This window comes from Anabrus simplex, chromosome X (assembly GCF_040414725.1).
Source record: "Anabrus simplex isolate iqAnaSimp1 chromosome X, ASM4041472v1, whole genome shotgun sequence".
Classification (NCBI taxonomy): Eukaryota; Metazoa; Arthropoda; class Insecta; order Orthoptera; family Tettigoniidae; genus Anabrus; species Anabrus simplex.
In genome coordinates, this window is record NC_090279.1 from 189,369,185 (window position 1) to 189,395,188 (window position 26,004).

Sequence of the window (26,004 nt, forward strand, 5' to 3'; positions counted from 1 at the left end):
AAGGCGTACTAGGCAAGATGAGGAGTGAGGTAGTTTGCCATTGCTTTCCTCACTAGGTCAGAAAGTGCTATTGCAGCACGACTGACCGTATGAGCAACACCTTTCATAACACTCAGATGCACTAGTCGTGCTCTGAATGTCATTACTCAGCACTACCCATACCCCACCAGCACCTTCCATATTGTCACAGCCATGGATGAGACTGGGTTTTCAGTGGAAGCTACACTTTACTCTGGCCTGTGCCAAGAGATGGATACAAAAGTACTGTATCCATCATGAAATGGCAGCAGGCAAGTGAATGTTTATAAGTATAAGAATCTCCTGTTACCTGTGACACTAGGTGATGATATCAGACATTTTTTCAAGTTATTTTGACCACAGAAACATGTGATCAATCTTGCTCATTCTTATTGACAAAGCTTCATTTTAGTTTATTTTTTCAAGTTATATATTGTACAGGATCAATATTTAACTTTTATTTCATATTCTCTGCAATTGAAGTAACTTGACAGTTAATTTTCGGTTTATATTTTTGTTTCCAGAGTGCGATCCCTGCCGTTCCTAGCAGTCATGTCGGCAGCAACTGCTGATAACCTGTTGCTTCTCTTTGACCGTCCCAATGAGCCCATATTCACACCGAAAGGCAATGAGAAGAAAATTATTCAAGTTCCTGAAGAATATCTGGTAAATTTATATTTCTTCACTCTATCTTTGAGCATGAAATTTAGTGGTGCATACAGTACTGTATATAATATTTAACCATGCCTGGTGGGCATAATTATTAAGGCATCAAGGCTATATGGTCTGAAACCCTGCTTAGCCGGTTTGAGTCTTATTGTTCGAAAAAAAAGTCACCATCAGAATGTTGGCCGGCAGGGTAGGGGAGGTGGTGGTATACAATTTATAATCACTAGATGGCATGCAAATCCCCTGGATTCAATTCCAAACCTCTCTGCACTGCTCATATGGAGTGAGGGCATATGACGCTGTGGATGGTGATTCGTCCGTCGGATGGGGACGTTAAGCCTTGAGTAGACCCCTTGGTGCTATTCAACAGGACCAAGCTATGTGCTGGCAACAGGTTTGACCCTCTCCCTTCCTGCTATCATATAACATGTCGTTCATTTCATCTCATTAACTCCTCTGATGATGTTACATCAGGAAGGACATCCGGTCATCAAAACTCTCTACAGTGATTCATCTCATTTCACTCCCCACCCTGTAGAAAAATGGGGTAAGTGTTGGACATACATACTGTATATAATATTTACAATGGAACTTCATCAAGAAAATCTTCATTTAGCAAGCTTTTTTTTTTAAAATTCAAATAATTGGCATGTTTGGCACACACAACTTCCCGATTGCTTACTTATCGGTATGCACAGGATTGGTTTATATATTATCCGCTTTATGTTTATGACCCTTTCCTTTGAACACTGGGGTTGCTATTGCAACTCTCCATTCATCATTTGAAATAGCTCCTTTTTTTGTTTTATTTAAAGCTGCTTTTACAACAAGATAGGTCTTATGGTGACGATGGAACAAGAAAGGGCTAGAAGTGGGAAGGAAGTGGCCATGCCTTATTTAAGGTACAGCCCCAGCATTTGCCTGGTGTGAAAGTGGGAAATCGTTGAAAACCATCTTCAGGGCTGCTGACAGTGGGGTGCAAACCCAGTATCTCCCGAATACTGGCCGCACTTAAGCGACTGCAGCTATCGAGCTCAGTGGTCTAGCTCCTTGATGCGAACAGTAATCAAGTAAATTATTTCAGATATGGTACTATATCCCAACCCATTGCTTTTAATATACTCCCTGAAATCTGCAAACTCATTGTGTTATTTTAAAGTAGAGTGATGAATGCCTAAGACATGATCATAATAGCTGAGCTATTGTACCTGACACCATCACAAGATGAATGACAAATTAAGGTATGTTTTTGGCAATTTACAATTACAATAGGATGATAAAGCATGTCCACCTAATAAATACACATTTTATAGATGTGACTATACAAACATCGCATTGTGGTACTAGTTTCAACCTTAATCTATTTCATCTTCAGTCATGTATATCTAAAAATGACAAATGTATTTAACTTATTTTGACCTTGAAACAGTTATATTTTAAACATAAAATCTAATGGTACATTTATATTAAAATATTATGGTTATTCCACAATGAGTTAAATTCAATTCTCAAGTAATAAAATTATGTCCAAGTAACGTCACATAATACAGTGGAACCTTGATTTCTCAAATCACCTCGGGAGCTAAATTTTATTTTGTTATCGAATACCATTTTTTAGCATATACAGCGCATAATTGAATCGTATGTATCTACGAGCTTATACTGAATACAGTATTTTAAATATATACTAACAAACTCGTATTTTACGGCATTGCTTTAATTATGAACCTACTAACTAACTTTTTAGAAGACAGAATACAGTACATACAGTAGTGAAACAAGAAACGTACCTCCATTAACACCTTTGGAAAGTAATTCGTTAATCTCTTCTGTTTTACTGTTAATCTTCTTTTCTTCCACATACTTTTCAACAACATTTATTGGTGTGAGAAACACTATCATTTACATCCGACTGACTCTGTATGTAGTTTCAAAACCAAGCAGCCAAGATTTGTAAATGGAGCTTGTCATCCACGACTTCTGGGGTTGCTTTCGTACGTGACTGGTAATGAATTCACACCTGAAAAACAGCGGAGGCTTCGCTGATTTTCTGATCACTAGACGTTTGTTTTTCGGTTCCCATCATATTAGCTCCCAGCATTAGAGATTTCTTTACCTATAAATGAGCTATACAATTCCTTGCCTGCTGATAGTTTTTATTTTGACTTTTTAAATGGTGACTATAATGGACTAAATTATTATCTGTCACAGTTCAGCTGGAAGGTGATGTTTCAAAATGTATCAGTTGATAAAGCAGTAGAAATCTTCTATTCAGTACTACATTATGGCATGGAACTTTACATCCCTATATGGAATTTTAAGACTCCCAAATTCCCAAAGTGGTTTAATCATAAATTGAAGTCACTGATTATTGAAAAGAAGAAAGCACCCAAGTGATACAAAATATCAGGTCTCAATAGTAATTATCTGCATTTTTCAAATTTATTTATCGTATGGTTTAAAATCACATCACAATAAAAGTATTTTAAAATTATTTTCACGTCTGAACACATTAAATCACAATGTCAGATTGGTATCTCTAATATAATTTAAACCATTTTGAGTAGCCATCAGGAACTCGGCTGGATCTCCTGAGAAGGCTGATAGAGGGCATTCTTGGATAACATGCTGAACAGATTGTCTTTCAGCACCACAACTACACTCGGGAGATGGAATTTTCTTCCATTTATAAAGGGAGTCTGCACATCTACCACAATTAGTTCTGATTCAGTTTAGAGTACACCAAAGTTTTCTGGCGAGCTCAAAACCTGGTGGCTTAGATGTGATGCATGGGATAGCTTGCTGTTCTGGTGTTGCGGAGGTCTTCCATAATTGCTTCCAAGCATTTTTCAAAATTAAGAAATGAATGCAAGTCTGAATCTAAATCTTGCTATACAATGTATGTCTCCAACTGTGAACGAAGTATTACTTCCAATCCACAGAAATTTTGGCAATATCTAAGTTCTAAAAGGTCATGTAATAATATTCCTTCAACAATGCACCTTAATGAAGTTACAGCAGGTACTGGAGAAAATATTGTCAATCTTTTTGCTAACCACTTTTCATCTGTTTATTCTTCTTATCAGAATAGTAGTAGTATGTCATATGATTATCCTTTCTCTGTCAATCTATCAGTTATAAACATTAGTAAGGCAGAAATTTACAACAAACTGATATCTCTGGAATTAAAGAAAACTGTAGGACCTGATGGTGTTTCAACTTACCTGCTCAAGTACTGCTCATTTATTTTATGTGAAGCACTCTTTTATCTGTTCAACTTATCATTAATCCAAGGCGATTTTCCAGCGGAATGGAAGAAAGGATTTGTTAGTCCAGTTTTCAAAAATGGTGATAAAACTGACAAAAAACAATATAGACCAGTTATAATTTCTTATATTTCCAAAATTTTTGACTCAATAATTTTTGACAGAAACGCACCTTTCTTTAGAAACATCATCATTGATGAGCAACATGGATTCTTTTCAGGACGGTCAACATGTAGCATTCTTCTTTTATTCTATCAGTTCCTCTTGGATGCAATAAAGAACCATTCCCAACTGGACTGCATTTATACAGACTTCTAAAACGCTTTTGACACTGTCGACCACGATATCTTGCTGTAAAAACTAACGGGCTAAGGAATTAATGGGCCTCTCCTCTCATGGTTTGAATCGTATCTTAAAAATCGCCTGCAGATTGTTAAAATAAGGAATAATTTTTCTGCGCCTATTATTGTTAACAGTGGAATTCCTCAAGGGTCTCACCTTGCACCCTTACTTTTTACTCTCTACATAAATGACATTAAAAATATACTTAAGAATTCTGAATTACTTTTGTTTGCTGATGATGCAATTTTTTTAATGCAAATTAATTGTCCACTTGATTCTTTAAAACTTCAAGAAGATTTACATCATCTGGAAAAGTACTGTATTCAAAATGGGTTGAAACTTAATCATGAGAAATGTAAAATAATATTGTTTTTTAAAAACAAGAAGAAAATATAATTTCAGTACAAATTTAGTAATAACAACATTCTAACTCCTGTTTCACAAGTTTTTATTCAGTTATAACCTATCGTTTAATGAACATATTGAAAATATTTGTAGGAAAGCATTTCAAAGATTGGGTTGCATTACTAGATATTCTAGAGAATTTTCAAACTTAGCTACCTATCGGTTGCTGTATGTATTTATGGTACGCCGTATATTAGAATACTGTACACCTGTTTGGAACCCTTTTCATCAGACCTCTATCCATAGATTAGATTCAGTACAACATAAATTTCTTCATCTATATTCATTTAGAGCAGGATTCTCATATGATAATGTTGATTATACATCCCTACAACAGTCCTTAAATCTGCATAGTCTGTCACAACGCCGTGAATTATTGGATACACTCTTCATTTTTAAATTGCTTCATTCCTTGGTGAATTGTCTACAACTCCTTGCAAAAATTAACATACATGTACCAGACAGACGCACAAGGTTCAAGAATACATTGTCTACAAATTGGCATAGAACTAACTACGCATTCAATGGGCCAATTGAACGAATGTCAAGATCTCTAAACAAAGTGGATATTGATATATTTAACTGTTCATTGTCAAAATTTAGAAATCACTTACATAATCTCCAGAATTGAATATTACTTTCCTGTGCTTACTTGTAATATAACCTGTGTATATATCTGTACATATTTTTCTACTTATACTCCATTGAACTTTCTTTTTAGTGTTATTTTTTTGTTTATTCTTCTCTACTGTTATGTAAAATGGTACTACTGTTAATAAAGTATTATTATTATTATTATTATTATTAAAACTCACAAACTACAAATGCTGTATTGCACAGTCAATGTTGTACGAAATTTGTGTTACAGAGTATTTTTTGCTTCAAGGGAGGAAACGTTTGCTTCGAGAAATCAAAAAATTTGTGTAATCGAATTCTGAGTAATAGAAAAATAAATACACTTGAAGAACAGGACAAACGGCCGGAAAATTGAATTTACTTTGAGATATTGAAAATTTGCATAATGGAGGTTCAAGACATCGAGGTTTGACTGTACAGTACATTAAAATTGTAATGAGTGTTATGATTCATCTCATTCGATGGAGACAATCACAAGATCCAAATTGGGAGCATTATCAACTTTAATGTAATATATTTTTCAAGATTCAACTATGTTATATTACTTTTCCATTTATCCCTCCTAAGGAACATTCTAGGTTTTAAGAGATAGAAAATATAATGATGTTCATCTTATTGTTCTCAGCGTGGACGTTACAAAGAGCTGAATTCGGCTGATGCTGTAGAGTACCGATTTGCTTCTGGTTCTTCAGAGAGGATTCCTGTTAAGCCAATTCCTAATCCTGGTCTAGCATTACCAGAGAGTCTTAAGAAGGATGCAAAATTTTCTCTGTTCATCCCACTTCACGAACAGATGGCGACTCAAGTTATTGACTTCTTATTAGGTCAGTTATTTTTTTCCAAATATGGGTTTATTTCTTTCACCTTCCTCTTTTTAGGTTTCAGCTTATCCTAGACTTTATTTCAGATAGACTCTTAAGTATATATGCCATAAAAGCTCACTTATATCCTTGATTTGAAATAAAATCCTGTAAGTCTGCTAGTGAATTTAAAAATAATATCCAAATGCGGCACTGAATTGTGTGAGACTGACATTGCATGATTTTATTTCAAATCAAGGAACTAAGCATATATGGCAACATTATTTCACACAGTTATTAGAATTACACAGAAGATCTCCGTGGTACATCATCAATTTTTGATTCCTTGGTGTATTGTGTTCACATTGTAAATTTGAAAGCATTACAATAATGAGAACATCACAACTGTAATTTTAATAACAAGTTTTTAGATATATTTCATTGTATGTTGTAATCATTTTGAGCGTCCTAATATGGATTTTTAAAATATTTGTGATAGTTGATGAAGAGAATATACATTTAATATAGACAACAACTTTGTTTGTCTTTGTATGTATTAAGTACTGACAGGCTGGACCCGATAAAGACCCCTCGACTATGACAATTGTAACAGTCAATACGGACCATCTAGAACAGTGTCCATCAACTGGCTGATGTGTGATGTAAGAGCGCGGAGTGGTCAGGCGCTTGTAGTAGGCACATGCTGTGCCGTACAGAGTGGTGTTAGTAGTGGTACAGTACACTACATAAGCGACTAACTCTCTATGCCTCCGATCTTTTTATCTTTATGGAAAGATCTATATTTATTTTTTGAAAATGATAGGAATGCATATCTGCCAACTTTCCCAATTTAGGCGGGAGACTCCCGATTTTCGACAGTTTTTCCCGCCTCCCGATTATTCTATTATTTCTCCCGATTTTAGCTTATTTTTTGGTGAACATCAAACATTTGTTTTCAAATCCCGCCATTTTCAGTATTGTACGCCAGTGGCCGGAAGTCCTTCGCTCATTGGCCGCTTTCAAATTAAATCTAATAGACAAGAAAAATGTTCCACCGATCAATACTGTTTATTGTGAATGAATTATTGCACTAGTACCGGTTTCGGCCCTTCTTGGCCATCATCAGCTAGCACACAAAATTCACAGTCATTAGACAAAATTACAAAGATGTTACGTTAGAGCATCCGGATGTCTGATGAAAAATGGAAGTAAAATATATTGCAATATGTTGCGTTAAAATATCTCTGATAAAAATGGTGATGGTTATCATAAACTAAAACCTGTTGAGTGAGCATGGACATGAGTAGATAAACACATTAAAATATAGGCCATATGATAAGACACTAAAAAATAGCACATTAAACACATTAAAACATGGTGTATTTTAAAAACATCTATTAAAATTTGAGTTCATGTTGCGTAGCATTCATTCTTCAATCCTCTTGTAGTTCTTGTGTTGATTAAGTTGTATTAGGTGATCATCGAGAATGTTCTATGGTTGATATACTTTGTATTGGTATGTTGTAAGAACTCTTGTCATTAAAATTTTGAAAATTGAGTACTGTGCAATTCAACTGTTGATGTAGTCCCAGTAAGATTTATATATACAGCAAGATTGGGTTTGATTTTAGAGCAGTTGGTGGTAACACCTCTCTCGTCTATGCACGTTATATGGTTGTTATTATTATTGCATGCCTTTGCTGACGAGATGTAGTGTTTACAGTGCACTATGTCTTCTGGTATGGGCTATATCAAATTTGTTACTTTCATTGACCTGTCTCAGTCTCATCCTTGGCTTTGACAATATGAAAGTGACTGAGGTATGAGTGATGCTAGTAATACCATTCCTTATGCAGCCAGTCCCTGTTATGAATGGTGTGAAAATATCGCTCATAGGGTCAGTTGGTGCATGCATTTCAGTGGGCTTGGCAGACTGATATGTAATAGCAACGGCTGGCTCGGTGAGGAAAGCAACGGGAAACTACCTCACTCCTCATTTCCCTAGTACGCCTCTTCAGTGACACCTAGGCTATTTATGACAGCTGTTGGTAGAACTGCAGAGGATCAAACCAGCCTTCGGGCTGACTACCCAACATACATACATTATTATTGCTGTGGAGGTTGTGTACCGGTATGTTTGGAGATTTGTTGTGTTCGGCAGAACTGTTCTAAAATCAAACCCTATCTTGCTGTATATATAAATCTTACTGGGACTACATCAACAGTTGAATTGCACAGTACTCAATTTTCAAAATTTTAATGACAAGAGTTCTTATAACATACCAATACAAAGTATATCAACCATAGAACATTCTCGATGATCACCTAATACAACTTAATCAACACAAGAACTACAAGAGGATTGAAGAATGAATGCTAAGCAACATGAACTCAAATTTTAATAGACGTTTTTAAAATACACCATGTTTTAATGTGTTTGATGTGCTATTTTTTAGTGTCTTATCATATGGCCTATATTTTAATGTGTTTATCTACTCATGTCCATGCTCACTCAACAGGTTTTAGTTTATGATAACCATCACCATTTTTATCAGAGATATTTTAACGCAACATATTGCAATATATTTTACTTCCATTTTTCATTAGACATCCGGATGCTCTAACGTAACATCTTTGTAATTTTGTCTAATGACTGTGAATTTTGTGTGCTAGCTGATGATGGCCAAGAAGGGCCGAAACCGGTACTAATGCAATAATTCATTCACAATAAACAGTACTGATCGGTGGAACATTTTTCTTGTCTATTAGATTGAATCCAATCAATACGGAATATGAAACTTATAAATAATAATTCAAATTAAATACTGATTTTTTTAATACGAGAAATACGTGTTAATGTGCAATGTTTATCGATTTATCGATTGTAAATCTCTCGTTCTCGCGTGCTATGCTCGTGTTTGTTCACATCAGTCTAGTTTATTCTAGAGACTGGTCGCTAGATTTGGAGTCTATCTTAGTAATTTAGTGACAGAATTTCAGAGATAGCGACTAGTGACTTTTCTAGAGATTTTAGGAGCCATTTGGAGACAATTCTGGTGAATTTTAATTTATTGCTTAATAAAAATAGCATTGCCCTTCACATAATTGCATGGGCGCGTGATGCAATATACTAATCTGTGCATTTGCTAAGTAATAGCATCCAAGTGCATGACTGATTCACATATGTAGAACATGAGTTCATATTAGTTTCGGAAGGCTTATCAGAGACTGATCATCTCACTCACATACTTTCTGTGAGGGAATAGAGATGTGTGATTTTTAGCCTTGTAGCCTTGTATAGCAACAGTCTGGTTTTGAGATAATAAGTGTTATAACATACTGTATACCATGTAATATCGTGGTCGCCACGACATTTACACAATTTGATTGCCCACCCAAATTAATTGTGTATATATATATATGTATGTATCATATGTAATTTTATTCAGGGGAAACAGGGTGATTGTGCCATGGGGTGTGTTGTCAGGGTTTCACAAGCTACCGAGGAAGCTAGAGAAAGCTTCAGGGAAGAAGAAGTTAGTGAGAGCTTCGTTCCGTGCCATGTGTTGTTGAATAAGGGTTAAAAAGACGCATTATGGGAAGCTGTAAGCAAGAGTTGCTTAGAGGAAGGACGGCGAGACGAGTTGTTGGTGCTGTTGCTTGAACACGTCAATGTATTTTCAGTGAAACCTGGCCGAACTCATGTTTATGAGCATTCTTTTTCTGCACTGGATAGTGGCCTTTTTAGTGGACTGAGGTATGGCATTCCACACAAGTTTTCCAAAGCAGTAGACGAGCAAATACAAAGTATGCTATCAGACGGCATGATTGAACCATCAAGTAGTCAGAACGTAGATAACGGGAAGTCAGCCTAGTTACTGTTTCGAGGTGTTGGTGTGTTTGTGTATCAGCTGTGTGTATGTATGAATTGAATTATCCGGATTATGTCTGTAGACATGTGGGGGGGCGTGGTGTGCTGTCTGGAGTGAGCTCACTGTACTGCTGCGCACGTGAGTCATGTCAATCGGTGCGAATGTGATGCCATGGTTCTTTTTTTTTTTAATGTAAAAGGGATAATTCAGACTTGCCGAATAGGAAGGCCATATAAAAAAAAGTTTGTTTTTGTAAAATAGAGTCTTTGCAGGCGGATATGTGTCATGAGAGGACTTGCGGTAGCACGGTTACATGTTCCAACGACGTGTGGGTGAATGTGTGTAACAGTGCTTGTAGATTCATGTGTGGGGATACACTTGGTATTGGATGACACCAGGTGAAATGATGATCTCACATATTGAATAGTGTGTGGTTGCGCTATATGTTTTTTTGTGCCATTTTAATCTGGTGAAGACAATCTTAAAACTGATGAACGCTTCAGTGTGAAGAAATCAGGGATGTTGTATAGTAGTATGTTTAGGTATTGTTTTTTTAATAATTGTGTAATGTGTGAATTTTGATGGAAGTTGAAGGACAGTTGAACACTCAAGAGCGTGGAGGCTGAGATATATGGCATGTTAAAGTTGGGTAAATAATGTGTGTCGGTCTAGATAGAGGCGATACCACATGATAGACTGATTCAAGATGAACTGTATGAGACATCGAGAGGAGTGTAAATTTGACAAGCAGTGAATGATGATTCAATGTATGACAAACTAGTGTATTTTCTATGTTATATATAGATATGTTGTGGGTGATTCCGACACTATGTGTTACGCGGGTCAGAATCAGGGGGGGTGAATGTAATATCGTGGTCGCCACGACATTTACATAATTTGATTGCCCACCTGAATTAATTGTATATATATGTATCATGTATCATATGTAATTTTATTTATTATTAACATCCATCATCATTATTTATGTAATTGGTACGTAAGAACGAGAAATAATTTTTAATTGTAATATATTAGAATATTTTGTTGTAATGTCAAGACAGGTCTTGTGCTAACAGGCTACTTGGAGTCTCGTAATAGTCCATGAAGGTTAATTTTGGAAGGTTCTTGGAAACGTACACAACAGTATGAGGGAAGGACATAATTTCGTTGTTGGGACGCTAAATTACCCCATATCACGTGCTCCTACCAGGAGGGCTTTTTCTGTCAAGGACAGACACTTCATCTATATATCGACAGGATGGCGACGTTTATCAGCTCTCATTGGAACGAGATGTCATTTGACATCAAGGGAGGAAGTGGAAATATGAAGAGGATTTATATAGATCTACACTGCATAGTAAAGTTCATTTCTGCATCCAGCTTTCTTGAGTCTTCATTCTTAGGTAGCCCACAGGCTTTTAGATAGTCACTCTGCTATCTGAGTGCATCGCTGATGATGTGCTTACACTCAATATTTCTTATCTGCTCTGTGAGACTTACTCCGATTATTTAGAAAGACAAGTTCATATAATATAGAAGGACTGGATGTTTTCAGTCCTCTCTATTCAATTAATTCCAGTGTGGAATTTCACATTGTAAGGCTGGTACTATGTTTTTGGTACTTTAGCACAGTAGGGAGTGATAGATTCAGGGTGGAATCCATTCCATGAAGCAGATGCTAAGGATGATGCTGTTGGAAGAGGGATGACAACGATCAACCACGAAAGCAGAAGACGAAAAGATCAAGCTCCGGTGAGCATGAGTTAGCCCTGTTATTGCAAGTCCGCGTGTGTAGTATTGAATAGTAATCTCAGTCAGTAACTTTTAATTTTGGAAAAAACTTGTTTTTACGTAATTTCACCTTTTTTTTTGAATAAAACTTTTTTCGTTGTACATCGTTAAATAATTTACTTTTTAGTAGGTTCCCTATGTTTTTCCACTTAGTATTTAATGGTTAGTATCCTTACACCTCACGACCGGGATAGTCTCATTAAATTAAGTTTAGAATTTTTTAGATCTAAATTCGGTTTCAAATTACATTTAATTTCGAAGCCTGGCGCCCAGCTTGCAATTGTTGTTAATTATCTATATCGTGACTCGTGGGCATGTTAATTACGATTGCCATCGAGGAGCAACGTCATAATGACAATTTATCTTGTCAGATTTTTTTTGTTCTGGTGTTTGATCTGTTACAACCATAGTACTCCTGTATTGTGAAAGACATGTAGAATTAGCAGTTTTGACCAGTTGTATCTCCTGATTTTTCCTGATTTTCATATCAGAATCTCCTGAGTTTTAGTTTTGTAAAGTTGGCAGATGTGGGAATGCTACAGCTAAATGTTTAGTTTGTAGAAAAGAGCTTCCTCTTCTCCTTCTTCTTCATCCACTCCCTTTTCAAGATTCTCTCTGGGTAGGGTAGTGTACCAAAGCCCTCCACCTTACTTGATCTTTCCACCATTCGTCTTCTAGTACTTTATTGCTATCAACTCCTCTATTTGCAATACAGTCCATAACAGAGCTCCTCCACCTTATTCTAGGCCTCTTTTGACTCTCTGTATCCATGAATGTTCTCTTTGGTATTCTCTCTCTTGGCATTCTTTAGCTTTGGTATATCAATCTCTTCTTGAAGTTTACACACTCCCACGCTTCTCCTTATTTCCTCATTTCGCATTCTATCTCATCTTGTCTTTCCCTGTATGCTCCTCAAGAACCTCATTTCAGCTGCTTGTATCTAACTTTGGTTTCGCTTAGTCAACGTCCAGGCCGCTGAATTATAGGTCAGTATAGGTTTATAATAGGACGAGTATAAAACCTTGTTGCACTTCATTGGCACATCTTTGTTCCATACAATGTCTCTCACACACTGGTAGAAACTTGCAGACTGCTGTATTCTTAAATCAATTTCTCCATTCAAATTCCCATCTTGTGACATCATGCTGCCCAAATATTTAAAATTTTACACTACTTCAAGAGGTTCATTTCCTATTTTTATCACTCCCCTGGATTTTCTGTTACCTCTCATCATGATCAAAGTCTTGCTTTTTACAGTACTAATCTATATTCCAAAATTTCTTATCTCCTCATTCCATAAATCAACCTGTGTCTGTACTTCCTCTTCATTATCTCCCCAAACTACAATGTCATCAGCAAAGAGCATAGACTTTACTTGCTCGCCCATCATCTTCTCCTTGATATTGTGTAGAATTCTCTCCATGATGATAATGAAGAGTAAGGGAGACAACACACTTTCCTGTCTTGAGCCTGTCTCTACTCTGAACCATTCAGTTTGACCCACTTTGGTTCTAACACAGCTTTTGCAATTTTGATACAATGCTATTACCATCTGCATTATTTTATTCCCAATCTGTGCCTCTGTTAATGTTTTCCATACCAAATTCCTTGGGACACTGTCATATGCCTTTTCAATATCTAGAAACGTTACTACCATGTCCTTTCCATATTCCCAATACCTTTCCATCATTTGAAGCAATGTAAATATTGGGTCAAATGTGGACCTGCCTCTTCTGAATCCATACTGGTGTTCTGCCAGTTTTCCCTCCACTCTGCCTCTTATTCGTTTATCCAAGATTCTTTCAAGTATCTTAGCTGTATGAGATATCAGTGTCACCCCTCTGTAATTTCATATTACTTCCTGTCTCCTTTCTTGAAAATTGGTATAATGACCCCTTTCATCCACTCTTTTACAACAGCTTTTCTCTCCATATTACTCTGAAAAGTTTATACAACCACTGTTGACCAACTGCTCCTGCTGCTATTGTCATTTCTATGGTGACCTTGTCCATTCCAACTGCCTTGCCTCATTTCATTCTTTTAGTGGCCCACTCAATCTCTACCATGGACACCTCCTTTTCCTTATCTTCCATCTGCACTAAATCTGGTTCTTCGATTTCTCCTTGTACCGAGGTATTTCGCACGTTGTAAAGCTGTTCAAAGTATTTTCCCCACCTCTGCAATATATCCTGCTTCTGTATCATCACTTCCTCCTGTTCATTTTTAATGAAGTTAGCACCTTCACCTGGGTTTTTCTTCTTTTTTACCAGCTGGAATAAGATCTTTTTGCTTCTGGTTGTACCTTCTTTCAGAGAGTCAGTGAATTTTTGCCAGCATTTCTTTTTCTCTTCTTGAACCACCTTGGAGCACTCCTTCTTGCAGTGCCTGTATTCAGCCATCTTTTCCAAGCTTGTTTCTTCCGTTTAACAATATATTTTACCCTGTCATTGCACCAGGGCATTTCTTGATCTTTCTTCCTTCCTGATACTCTTCCACAGGTCTTTTCTGCAGACTCCACCATGACTGTTTTAAAGTACGCCCATTCTTCTTCAACCCTTCTGATTTCTTCCTTAGGTATACTATTTTAATGTGTGTCTGGAACTCTTCAATTATTTCCTTCTCCTCCAATTTCCACACCCTTAGCTTTCTCAGCCTAATCTCAGTTATCTTTTGTATCTTTCCCAACTTTAACTTAGCTATCACAACTCTGATCTCCTTCGAAAGATTCACTTGGGAGGGCTGTCACATCTACCAACATTTTCCTGTTACCTTTCTCAACCAGAATGGAATCTATCAGAGTTTTGATTTTGTTATCCCAACTATATCTTGTTATCTTCTGACTGTTTTTCTTTCAAAACCATGTGTTACCAATGATCAGCTCATTTTTTCTACAAAAGTCCACCAAAATATCTCCAGCCTTGTTTCTCTTCCCATATCCAAATGGACCTATAATCTCTTCATCTCCTTTTCTTTCCTGACCTACTTGGGGATTCATGTCTCCTATGATCACAACTTTATTGTCCTGTGTATGGCGTTCCAAATAATCAAGGTATTCCTCTAGATCCGTACCTGTATTTCCTGTTTGTGGAGCATACCTTGAATTATATCTGTAACACCAGTTTCAAGTCTTACCCTGACCTTAATCAACCTGTCATTTATGTTTTCCACCAATTCTAGGTATTCCTTTAGGTCTTTTCTAATTATGAGACCTACACCATTTTTGGCTTCTCTTCCTTCACTATAGTATAAGGTGTGTCCTTTCTTTAGTTTCCTCTCACCTTTTCCTTTCCATTTCGTCTCACTGATTCCCAGCAATGCTATATCTTTGTCAACCATAAAATCTACAATTTCTTCCACTTTCCCTGTTAGTGTCACTACATTGATGGTCTCTATCTTGATGTATTTGGTTGCTGGTCTCCCATTTCTCACATTTCTCCCAGCATCACAAGAACTGCACGCCGCTTATGGGTAACGCCCTAGCATTTTCTGAGGTTTCAGTACACTTGTCATCATATAGGCTTTTATTACGATGGGTTCGCCTCTCCCAAGGGCATTTTAGAGCTACTGCTAGCTGAAACTTGTGGGCCGCTCCTAACATGGGGAACAGACGCCTTTTGTTGCCGCTCCACTGGAGTACAGACGCTACAGTTGATATGGGGTTTCAGTGGCATTGCCTCCACTAAGGGGCCCATTTCCCTTCTATAAGGACTCCTCCGCCCTTAGCCATTGGTCCTTATAGTGGGTCAGGCTATTTACCGCCGCCCAATACTGCGGTATGCCAGTGCATTTTGTGTCACGCTACAGATTATGATCAGTATCATGTCGAAGAAAGGGTATGAGTAATTGCAGAACTGAAAGATAAATTAAATAACCCTGTCGAGCATTCGATCAGAGAGTCAGCAGTTTGACTGAGTTTTAAACTTTCATATTTAATTGCAAAGAAACTTAAAGCATTCAGTGATGGCGAGTTTGTGAAGGAATATTTAATTCTAACCGGTGAGGAGTACTGTACTGTACCACTACTAACACCACTATGTACGGCACAGCACGTGCCTACTACAAGCGAGGCAGTTCCTTCGTTCCACTTCCACTCTGCGCTCTTACGTCACATGGGCTCTCCGATGTCACACGTCAGCCACTTGGAGACACTGATCTAGAGCATACAAATGGTTAAATTTGTTGAGTCTAGTATTTATGCAATCATTTAAATGTTTTATTTCAATTTGATATTAGTATAAATAAATTTTAGCCTTGAGAATAGATAGCAATAATTGTATTCTTTTCCAGAAAAATTAATACAAATAGAGTTTTACAACTGGCTAAACTTATTCAAATGTTCAGGATTAAAGGGTTAAAAGAACTTCTTTACACATTTAAAACAGGATTCTTATTGCAGCTTTAGTGTATCTTTGATGAAACATTTTCTGTGGATTAAAATTTTATAATGTAAGGTTTCGTTCTTGTAGGGATGAAGAATATGGAAGACTTTTGGGCAGCGGCTGTCTACTTCCGAGCTAACCTTAATCCCCAACTCTTCAACTATGCTTTATCAGTGGCCATGCTTCATTCTCCAGAAACTCAAGACTCTGACCTATATCCGCTCCATTCACTGTTTCCAGAAAAGTTTTTTGATGGTGAAGTGCTGTACCGTGCTAGAGAGGAAGTTGAAATCACTAGACCAGAAGCTGATGAACGGGTATGTGTCAGCTTGATTCTGATGAATTTTGGTTTGCTGGGTCCCATTGGGGTCCTTTTCCTTTTTTGCATTTGTTCTGTGTACCTAATGTTTTACTATCTGTCCTTATATTTGCTTATGTTTTCTCCCTTTTCCTGTATTTATCTGGCTCTCTATCCTACACTTCCTGTATCAAGACTGAGGATATATCAAGATGGCTCCTCAATGAGTGTTGATGCTTACCCTCCTGATGAAGTTGGGAAGCAGAAACGAGCTCGTCGAGGGCTGAGAAGAGAGCCTAATTGTGGATGGCGATGTGTGAAGATGTGGAGATTGTCCTCGTCTCCTATTTCTGTTGCTTCCTCTTCACACCTTGACCTGCCTTTATGTTCATTATATTTTATACTAGCCGATGTACCCGTGCTTCGCTACGGGATTCTGTCTTTGTGGTTTTCTAACTTACAATAAACATAATTAGGAATGTAGCGATTAAAAGCAATGTTTTCATATAAAATACTCGATCAAATGAAAAACCGCACATTTTCTCACTTTTAATGAACAGAACTACGGTGCCGATATAACAGTCCAAAGTCCCAGTGCTGGAATGACCAGGCTGGAGACAGCAGTGAACACTCCTCTGCCACTGATTATGTAAGTGAGCACACTGCTCATTCCAATCAGTGCCACAGAGTAGGGATTGAATAGCTCGCATGCTATGATGAACCAGTGTGTTATCTAAGTTATCTAACTCCTCAGCTACATCCCGCCAATATTCAGGCAGGCTGTTATACTCGGCACGACCGGGCGAGTTGAACCCCACTGTCGACAGTCTTGAATATGGATTTCCGTGGTTTCCCATTTTCACACCAGGCAAATGCAGGGGCTAAACCTTAATCAAGGCCACGGCCTCTTCCTTCCCACTCCCAGCCCATTCCTATCCCACCGTCGCCATAAGACCTATCTGTGTCTGTGCGACGTACAGCAAATTTTTAAAAAAATAATCGGTACGCAACAGTAATCCCATCTATCGGAAGTGAGTGGCAACAGAAGACACAAAGCATATCACAACAAACAATGGTCAATGTCATGTTATTGTTGATCAATTTTATGAGGCCTTCACATTTAGTTTTCTTTCAACTCTGTGATATTAGGGCGTCTTAAAATTATTTACAGCGTAGATTGTAGTTCCTTATTCCCCAACTTTACGTACTGATTTTCATTAAATTCTGTTCACCCATTTTCTCGTGACTCGGCGCTGATATGGACTTAAACCAACAAAAATCAAATTTATTAATAACTCTGTTATCATAGCCGGTACGGCAAAACTGTATAAGACATAAATGATCAGAAATTTAATACTATATAACTTTAGTTATGTACTATTTATCGACAGGACCACTAATAACATAAATATTTAAGAATTAAATTTTAGGCCTCCCCCTGAACTACCATTTTACTCAGTGTGAATAAAATTATTTACAGCCTTAATTATAGTGGCCCATTTTCCCACTTTACATATCAATTTTCATTAAGATAGGACCACTAATAACATAAACATTTGAGAAATAAATTTTTGGCCTTCCCCTAAACTACCATTTCACTCAGTGTGAATAAAACTATTTATAGCGTAGATTATATAGACTTATTCCCCGACTTCGCATACCAATTTTCATTAAGAAAGGACCACTAATAACAAATATTTGAAAATTAAATTTTATGCCTTCCCCTAAGCTACCATTTCTATCAGCGTGAATAAAATTATTTATGACCTAGATTGTAGCGACTTATTCCCCGAATTTGCATACCGATTTTTATTACGTTCTCTTTAGCCGTTTTCTAGTAATGCGTGTACATACATACAGACAGACAAACAGAAATTACGAAAAATTAAAAAGTGCATTTCCTTGTTACTGTGGACGACCGATACATAAATACGATCCTTTTTAAATTTTGAGCATTGTACAGACAAAACTCTTATTTTATATATATATAGATTACTTTCTTGTTCCTCCTATATATACATACAAATAACTTATATATCTACACTGCTGTGTGTAAAACTTAAGGATGAGATAGATAAAGCAACATATCAACTACTCGGTGGAAATGAATGAAACTGCAGTAACATGTTGCCAGAGGTCACCCACTTGCACACAGAAACCTGGCAAGGTCAATGCGACTACAGCGCCAAACGGGTCTAGCCCCACAAAACGAGGCAGTTGAAGGAACGGGACAAGACAGTGTGAATCAATCAGCGAGCTGTTGTGGTGCACTCTGGTGGTGTTATTCGTTACAACATGGCCCGGAGACAATATTGGGATGTCTTCATAAGGGGAAGAATCATTGGGTAACTGGAAGGAGGACGAAGTGTGACGAGTATAGTCCAGGAGTTTGGTATTGCTCACAGCATTGTTTCACGTGCATGGAGAGCATTCCGAACCACAGGCACTGCTGCCCGAAGGAGAGCAGTAGATGAACACTATGTTGCGCAACAGGCAAGAAGAGACTCACATCTAACAGCGGGTGCAATTGCAACCACATTTAACAGGACTGCAAGGCACCCAATCTCCTGCTCGACAGTGGCACGGCAACTGCATGGGGGCAGTCCGTTTGCCCGATGATCATTACATTGTGTTCCGTTGACACCCGCACATTGTCAGCACTGTTTGTGATGGTGCCAAGAGCATCAGGTCTGGACCGACGAGGAGTGGGATCGCGTGCTCTTCTCAGATGAGAGCAAATTCAGCCTGAGTAGTAATTCTAGACATACCCTCATCTGATAGGAGTTGGGAACACGTAATACACCCAGGAACATTGTCGAATATGATCATTTTGGTGGTCCAAGTGTTATGGTATGGGGAGGTATAATGTTGCATGGGCATACTGACCTCCAAATCTTTGAACAGGGTACACTCACCAGTCAGCGTTATTGTGACAGTGTTCTCCTTCCCCATGTGTGTCTTTTCAGGGGTGCATTCGGCCCTGACTTCATTTTTGTGGATGACAATGCACGACTGCATCGACAGTGCAGGTGGAGGAGCTCTTGGAACGAGACGATATTCGGTGAATGAACTGGCCTGCCCGTTTCCCCGATTTAAATCCTTTTGAGCACATGTGGGACATGTTGGGCAGATGTATTGCAGCATGTCCACATGCACTAATGACCATCCAGGAGTTGTTAAGCGTGCTGGTGGAGGAATGGAACGCCCTACCACAAGAACTCCTTACCAATCTTGTGACCAGCACCGGAACACGTTACAGAGCATGCACTACAAGATATTACTGTCCTTAGTGATCACACACTCTTTAAAAAACCATGTCCCTTTTTTTGTGATGTTCAGACGACCACCACGAGTCGCAGTGACTTATGTGTAATTTGTTGTCTCTGTATAAAAGTGCCATTTCTGTTTGTCTCATCTCATATTCCTTTCAACTGCCTACCATACCATACCATACTGTAGCAGTTCTTCCCATGTATGGTTCAAGTTTGATCGAGCTATGTTTGTAATTTTGTTTGTGTATGGAGGGTAATCTTAGGAACAACTCAAATGATTTCAGAATACAGGCAGCAGAGATGAAATTCCTAAGAGGTATCGAGGGCAAGACCAGAAAGGATAGAATTAGAAATGAAGAGATAAGGAAACGGACAGGAATCTTGAAACTTCACGACAGGATAGAAACAACAAAGCTAAAGTGGTATGGGCATATAATGAGAATGGGAGAAGAGTGTGTGCTGTTTGTGATGGTGCCAAGAGCATCAGGTCTGGACCGACAAGGAGTGGGGTCGCGTGCTCTTCTCAGATGAGAGCAAATTCAGCCTGAGTAGTAATTCTAGACATACCTTCATCTGATGGGAGTTGGGAACACGTAATACACCCATTAAGATCCATTTGAATAGCAATAAAATAGAGAAGTTAACAGGAAAGAGACCACGAGGAAGACCTCGAAAGAGGTGGACATATTCAGTGTGGGAGTGCATATAGACGAGGGGAGGAAAACAAGAAGATGTACTTAAAAAAGGAGAAGAATGTTGGAGAGACAGGCAGCGATGGAGGTCCTTGATTCACAACCCAACCCAGGAAGCTGGAAATGGGAAATGAAGATGATGATGATGATCCTCGCATACTCTTTAATGCCTGTCGATACCACAGAATGTGCTTGCAATATTTACTTTTATTACATACCTTATGTTACTTGGATCTGTCATTTCAGTAATTATTTTGTAGTGTGGCGAACTTTGACATGCACAAAATGTACTGTTTACCGACATGCTTTATAAAACCAATGCACTGAGCTCACCCGAAACCGGCAGTATTTTACTACTAGTATTCCAGTTTTGTACCCAGTCGGTTCAGGACACCTTAGTGCATGATAATACTAATGATGATCAGATGTTGCTCAGTTATACGCCGCCAGTACTAGCAAGGTTGCATGTGAGCGAGCAACATGTCAGTAGATTATGATAGTGCACCACCCAAGCTTATCAAGCAAGACAGCTTGGCCGGCTACAGACTGCATAGGCTGACACAGAAATTGCTCATGATTGAACTTACATTTCTTTGTCAATTTTCCGGTGAGATTTCACTAGGAGGAAATAAAAAACCACTACAGATCGATTTTTGGTTCAGAACACTATGTCCCCTTACAGTTTCTGTAACTTATTTTCAGACACCTTGAATATATTTTTACCCTTCCTAATGGAGAGGAGACCTTCTATATTTCATGCAAAATGAAAGTGACGTAAGTTTACTTTCATATATTCTGTGTACTTCATCAAGGGTATTTTAAACAGACAACGAACGACAGTAATTCAATAGTAACCACTTTTGTAAAAGTCCACTATGATAACAAAAATGGGTTTTTTACATAATTTTATTGCTATTCAAATGGACTTTTACTTTATATATTCTATGTTCATAGACAAGAACATTTTAAAATAAACGTAATAACATAGAACATGCCAATTTGGGTCTCTGATGTAGTTTTTAATTTTGACAGTTTCAGTAAATGTGCTTTTTTTTTTTTTTTTTTTTGTGACTTCATTTTTTGTGAGGTTTTCCAAGATTGTTGATGAACAATGACATACATACGTGTACAATGTTTTGTAGTTGAAGAAGGTCTATATTAGACTGAAATATGTACTGTTTTATATTTTAATTAGAGTTGAAATCATAATGTATCAAATAGGTGGGAGAAAGCTATTTTCCAATGCAAAAGGAAAAAATTTATGTGAATGTGACGGAATTCTAAAATATATTACTTTGCTATGTTCAGATGTCTTTTCCACTTAATGTCAAGAAGAACAGTTAGGTCACTAATATAATAACCAGTCGGGTAATAATGAAGTTTAATAAGAGGTATGGATGTTAAATTCTTAACCCAGCAACAGGCGCATGGTGAGTTGGAATGGGAGTGGGTGCGTGGTGAGATTTTCTCTCACCCATGATATGATTGAATAAAATCATCTTTATAGTACATATTTTGATTTAATTGTTGATTTAAAGCTTTCTGTATTTATTTTCATAAGAATTATTGTATTTTACAATATTTTACTTTAGTTAGAAATGTAGGATATTCTACCTTGCTTAACAATGCCAGAAATACAAACGTAACAAGGCACAAGGTGAGGGAATATCTCACTGAAATGCAAGGATTACAACAATGTACTGCAAATTAAAACAACAAACCTTCACCAAAAAGCAACAGTTGCAGACACACGTGCACTAGTTTTGCGCATGAGTCTCTCCTTCTAGGTATTCCAAGTTCATTGTTTTGCACGAAATCAAGGAGTGAGAGATTCCCTCACCACGTACCCGTTGCCGAGTTAATGATGAAAAAATGCATTTATTTTTGAATATGTTTTATTTGATGTAATAACAGTGAAAAACTAATTAATTTTGTTGATATTGAAAAGATTTAATTTGCAATAAGTTGATTTTTATATGCCTCTACTATACTGAGTGTTGATTTCAAAACTTCCTACCTTGAATAAATTCAATGGTTCATATCTTGGTTTAAAACCACTGCTGATAGAATTTTTTGTACCTCCTTTAAATTGACGTGTTTTTCCTCATTGAGAATCTAAAAACCAAAGTAAGAACCATTAAATTTATTCAAGGTGGGAAGTTTTGAAATCACCACTCTGAATATTTAATGTTAACAGTAGTGTAAGGTTAATTTGCTCAGACATGAACAACAGATGTAACATGCCAGTACATTATCATCTGATAGTGAATAATGTTCTGATCCTCCTCTTCGTTTTTCAAATAGATCACCATTGACATTGACCGTAACTTCTCTGGAAGTGATCTGGACATCGAACATCGGCTTGCTTACTTCCGTGAAGACATTGGAGTAAACCTGCATCATTGGCATTGGCATCTTGTGTACCCCACAAGCCCCAGAGACATTGCTGACAAAGATCGGCGAGGAGAGTTGTTCTTCTATATGCACCAACAGATTCTTGCCAGGTATCTCTATGACATTCTTTCAGTCTCTCCAATTAAAAAATTTCTTCTCAGTCATTCACCATGATTTCTATTTAGGACTATCATCCAGGTGGTAGATTCCCTATCAGTTCTTTACCTAGTCTTTCCTTAAATAATTTCAAATAAGTTTGGAATTTATTAAACACCTCCCTTGGTAAATTATTCCAATCACTAACTCCTCTTCCTATAAATAATATTTGCCTCAAATTTCTCTTGAATTCCAACTCTATCTTCATACTAGCTGATGTACCTTTGCTTTGCTGTGGAACCCTACACTGTATACAGAATTCTTATGAAGTAGTGTACACGTTGTGAATAAGATTTGTAACATTACATAGATCTTAGTTTTACTGGAGAAACACAATGGGAAGTTCACCATACGTCATTTCTCGTGTGAAGACCGTTTTAGGAAGTTTTCATTGTAGTGGCATGCCCTCCTGCCTGCTGCCAATCACATTTGAGTAGGACATTTTTCATTATAATGGCTTAAAGATAATACTTAGAGAGTGCAGAGAATCGATGAAGAGAACAAAAGAAGAAAACACACCAAGGCTAATTCCAACTAAAGTAAGACAGTGACGTCAGTATTCTTGTAAGCATAGAACATTAACCAACTGGAATGTCGTGGTTAAAAGCAATGCTTTCATACAAAATGCTTGATCAAGTTAAAAACGGCACCGTTTCTCACTTTTCACGAACAGCACTGTACTACGGTGCCGTTCAAACCGTGCCAAGTTTCAGAACTGGAAGGATCCAGCCACAAACAGCGCTGAACATTGCTCTACTGCTGTCCGTTGAGCGAGCAACCTCCCCATTCCTGTAACTATAACATAACGGGGTATAGAAGAGCTGGAATAGTGTGATGAACCAGTGTGTCACTTACCAGTAATTATCAGACCATGTATGAACCAGAGGAATGCCATGCTATAAAAAGAAACTTACCTAACTCCCCAGTTACTTCATGCAAATATTTAGGCAGGTTGTTCTACTCGGGTAATTAACTCCCTTCACTTGTGCGGCCCGCAGCATTAATGTCATCTATCGGACATGAGCGGCAGCAGAAGCGACAGAGCACATCACAACAAACAATAGCCAATTTAATGTTGTTGTTGATCAATTTTATGGACTTTCAATGTTGTAGGCTTTCCCATTTAGTCTTCTTCTGACTCTGTGATATGAGGGCATCCAATGTAAAGTTTTTCCTCTCTTCTCTTTTCTTATTCTTCAAGTGATCATTCCTTCCTTGTTTGTTCCTTTTTCTCATTTTGATATTCATCCTCACAATTACTCTTGTCGATATGGGCTGATAACCACGTAGCTTTTAATCTTAAGACAATCACAACAGAAACCACCACCATTGCCAGTTAACACGACTGGACAGCATTTCCATGTTACCTGTGTCTGGTGTTGATATGGACTAAGCAATAAAAATCTAAGTTTACCTGGGAATTACATGTTAGGCCTTCCCCTAAACTACTATTTCACCTATTTGTAGCCTCGACTGTAGTGCCTTATTCCCGAATTTACATACCGATTTTCATTAAATTATGTCGAGCCATTTTTTTGTAGCTCAGCCTTCATTTTTGGATTACAAAACAAAAGTGTAAATCATGAATATCTTGGTTATCATAGCTGGTATGACAAAACTGTATAAGATATAAATGATCAGAAATTTAATGCTATATAACTTTAGTTATGTAGTATTTATCGATAGGACCACTAATAACATAAATATTTGAGAATTACATTTTAGGCCTTCCCCTAAACTACCATTTCATTCAGTGTGAATAAAATTATTTATGGCCTAGATTGTAGTGACGTATTCCCTGACTTTACATACCAATTTTCATTAAATTATCTTCAGCCGTTTTCTCGTGATGTGCGTACGTACATACATTCATACATACGAAGGTAATCCCAAAAATAAAGTCTCCTACTTTTTATAAATACATAGACCTGTTTATTTCTACAATGCTTTACATCATTTTACAGCTTGAACATTTAGCTATTTTTCTACATAATCACCATTTCGGTCGATGCATTTTTGTAGACGCTGCGACAGCTTTTGTAAGCCCATGTCATACAACCGCCATGTTGTTCAGGAAGTTGTGAGCAGTGCTTCGGGAAACCTCAGGAACCAAAGTGCAGAGATCATCCAGGGTGATCCACTGATCTTCACGCATGATTTGCTCAACCTTCACGACTGTCTCAATGTAAATTGACGGTCTCCTGCTCCTTTGTTCGTTCGTCGTGAATTTCAGTCCGACTGGCTGCAGACTCTCTACACCACTTACGATCAGTTTTGACATCCATACACAACTCACCATACACTTCCGTCAAATGGTGATGGATTTCAATCGGTTCAGTACATTTTGCGTTCAAAAACCAAATAACTGCGCGCACTTCGCACTTGGTGGTAACATCCAATGGGAGCTCCATTCTCAACGGCTGCCAAGCCAAGACAGAGTGCCTCAGTGGGGTGTGCGAATGTTTATATGCGAGCGTGGGAAACACTCTTCACAATATTGTGACCAATAGCCACATGAACAGAGTTCTGTATTTATAAAAAATATAGGAGACCTTACTTTTGGGATTACCCTCGTACATATATACAGATAGAGAGACAGACAGAAAGAAATGGCAGAAAATTGAAAGGTACATTTCCTTGTTACTGTGGGCATGACCAATACAGAAATACCATTCGTATACATTTTAAGCAATGTACAGACAAAACTCTTATTTTATATTTATAGGTAGATATATAGATTATGATCTATTCTTGATGCAAGTGTGATAATAAATCTTTATTGCAACCAATGGTCAAATAAAAGAATAGAATACATAGCACTATTCACTACAGAGACTTTTCAGAGAGTAGACTCTCTTTGGGCACTCCAAAGCGTGGTAACGGCCACAAAGTCTATTGCACCATCGACATACAGTCACTATTCGGATCGTGAAAGCGGAGAGTAGCACAAGCCTTGTGGTGAAATCCGTGGACCGCTGCACGGGTCACCGCGTGTCTCAGTTCAAAACAACTTT

At 37.6% G+C, this 26,004-nt stretch overlaps 1 protein-coding gene across 1 annotated transcript in view; it reads left to right on the forward strand.

Annotated features, from left to right (window-relative positions):
• The first annotated feature begins 555 nt into the window (after positions 1 to 555).
• The window catches only part of LOC136886385 (phenoloxidase 1), a 90,536-nt gene continuing 65,087 nt past the window's right edge, over positions 556 to 26,004 (forward strand). Inside the window, exons 1-4 of the mRNA XM_067159153.2 lie at positions 556 to 684; positions 5,962 to 6,160; positions 16,266 to 16,495; positions 22,745 to 22,944. Coding sequence (XP_067015254.2) covers positions 571 to 684; positions 5,962 to 6,160; positions 16,266 to 16,495; positions 22,745 to 22,944 — 743 coding nt within the window. The 5' untranslated portion in view covers positions 556 to 570. The remainder of the gene's footprint in view (positions 685 to 5,961; positions 6,161 to 16,265; positions 16,496 to 22,744; positions 22,945 to 26,004) is intronic.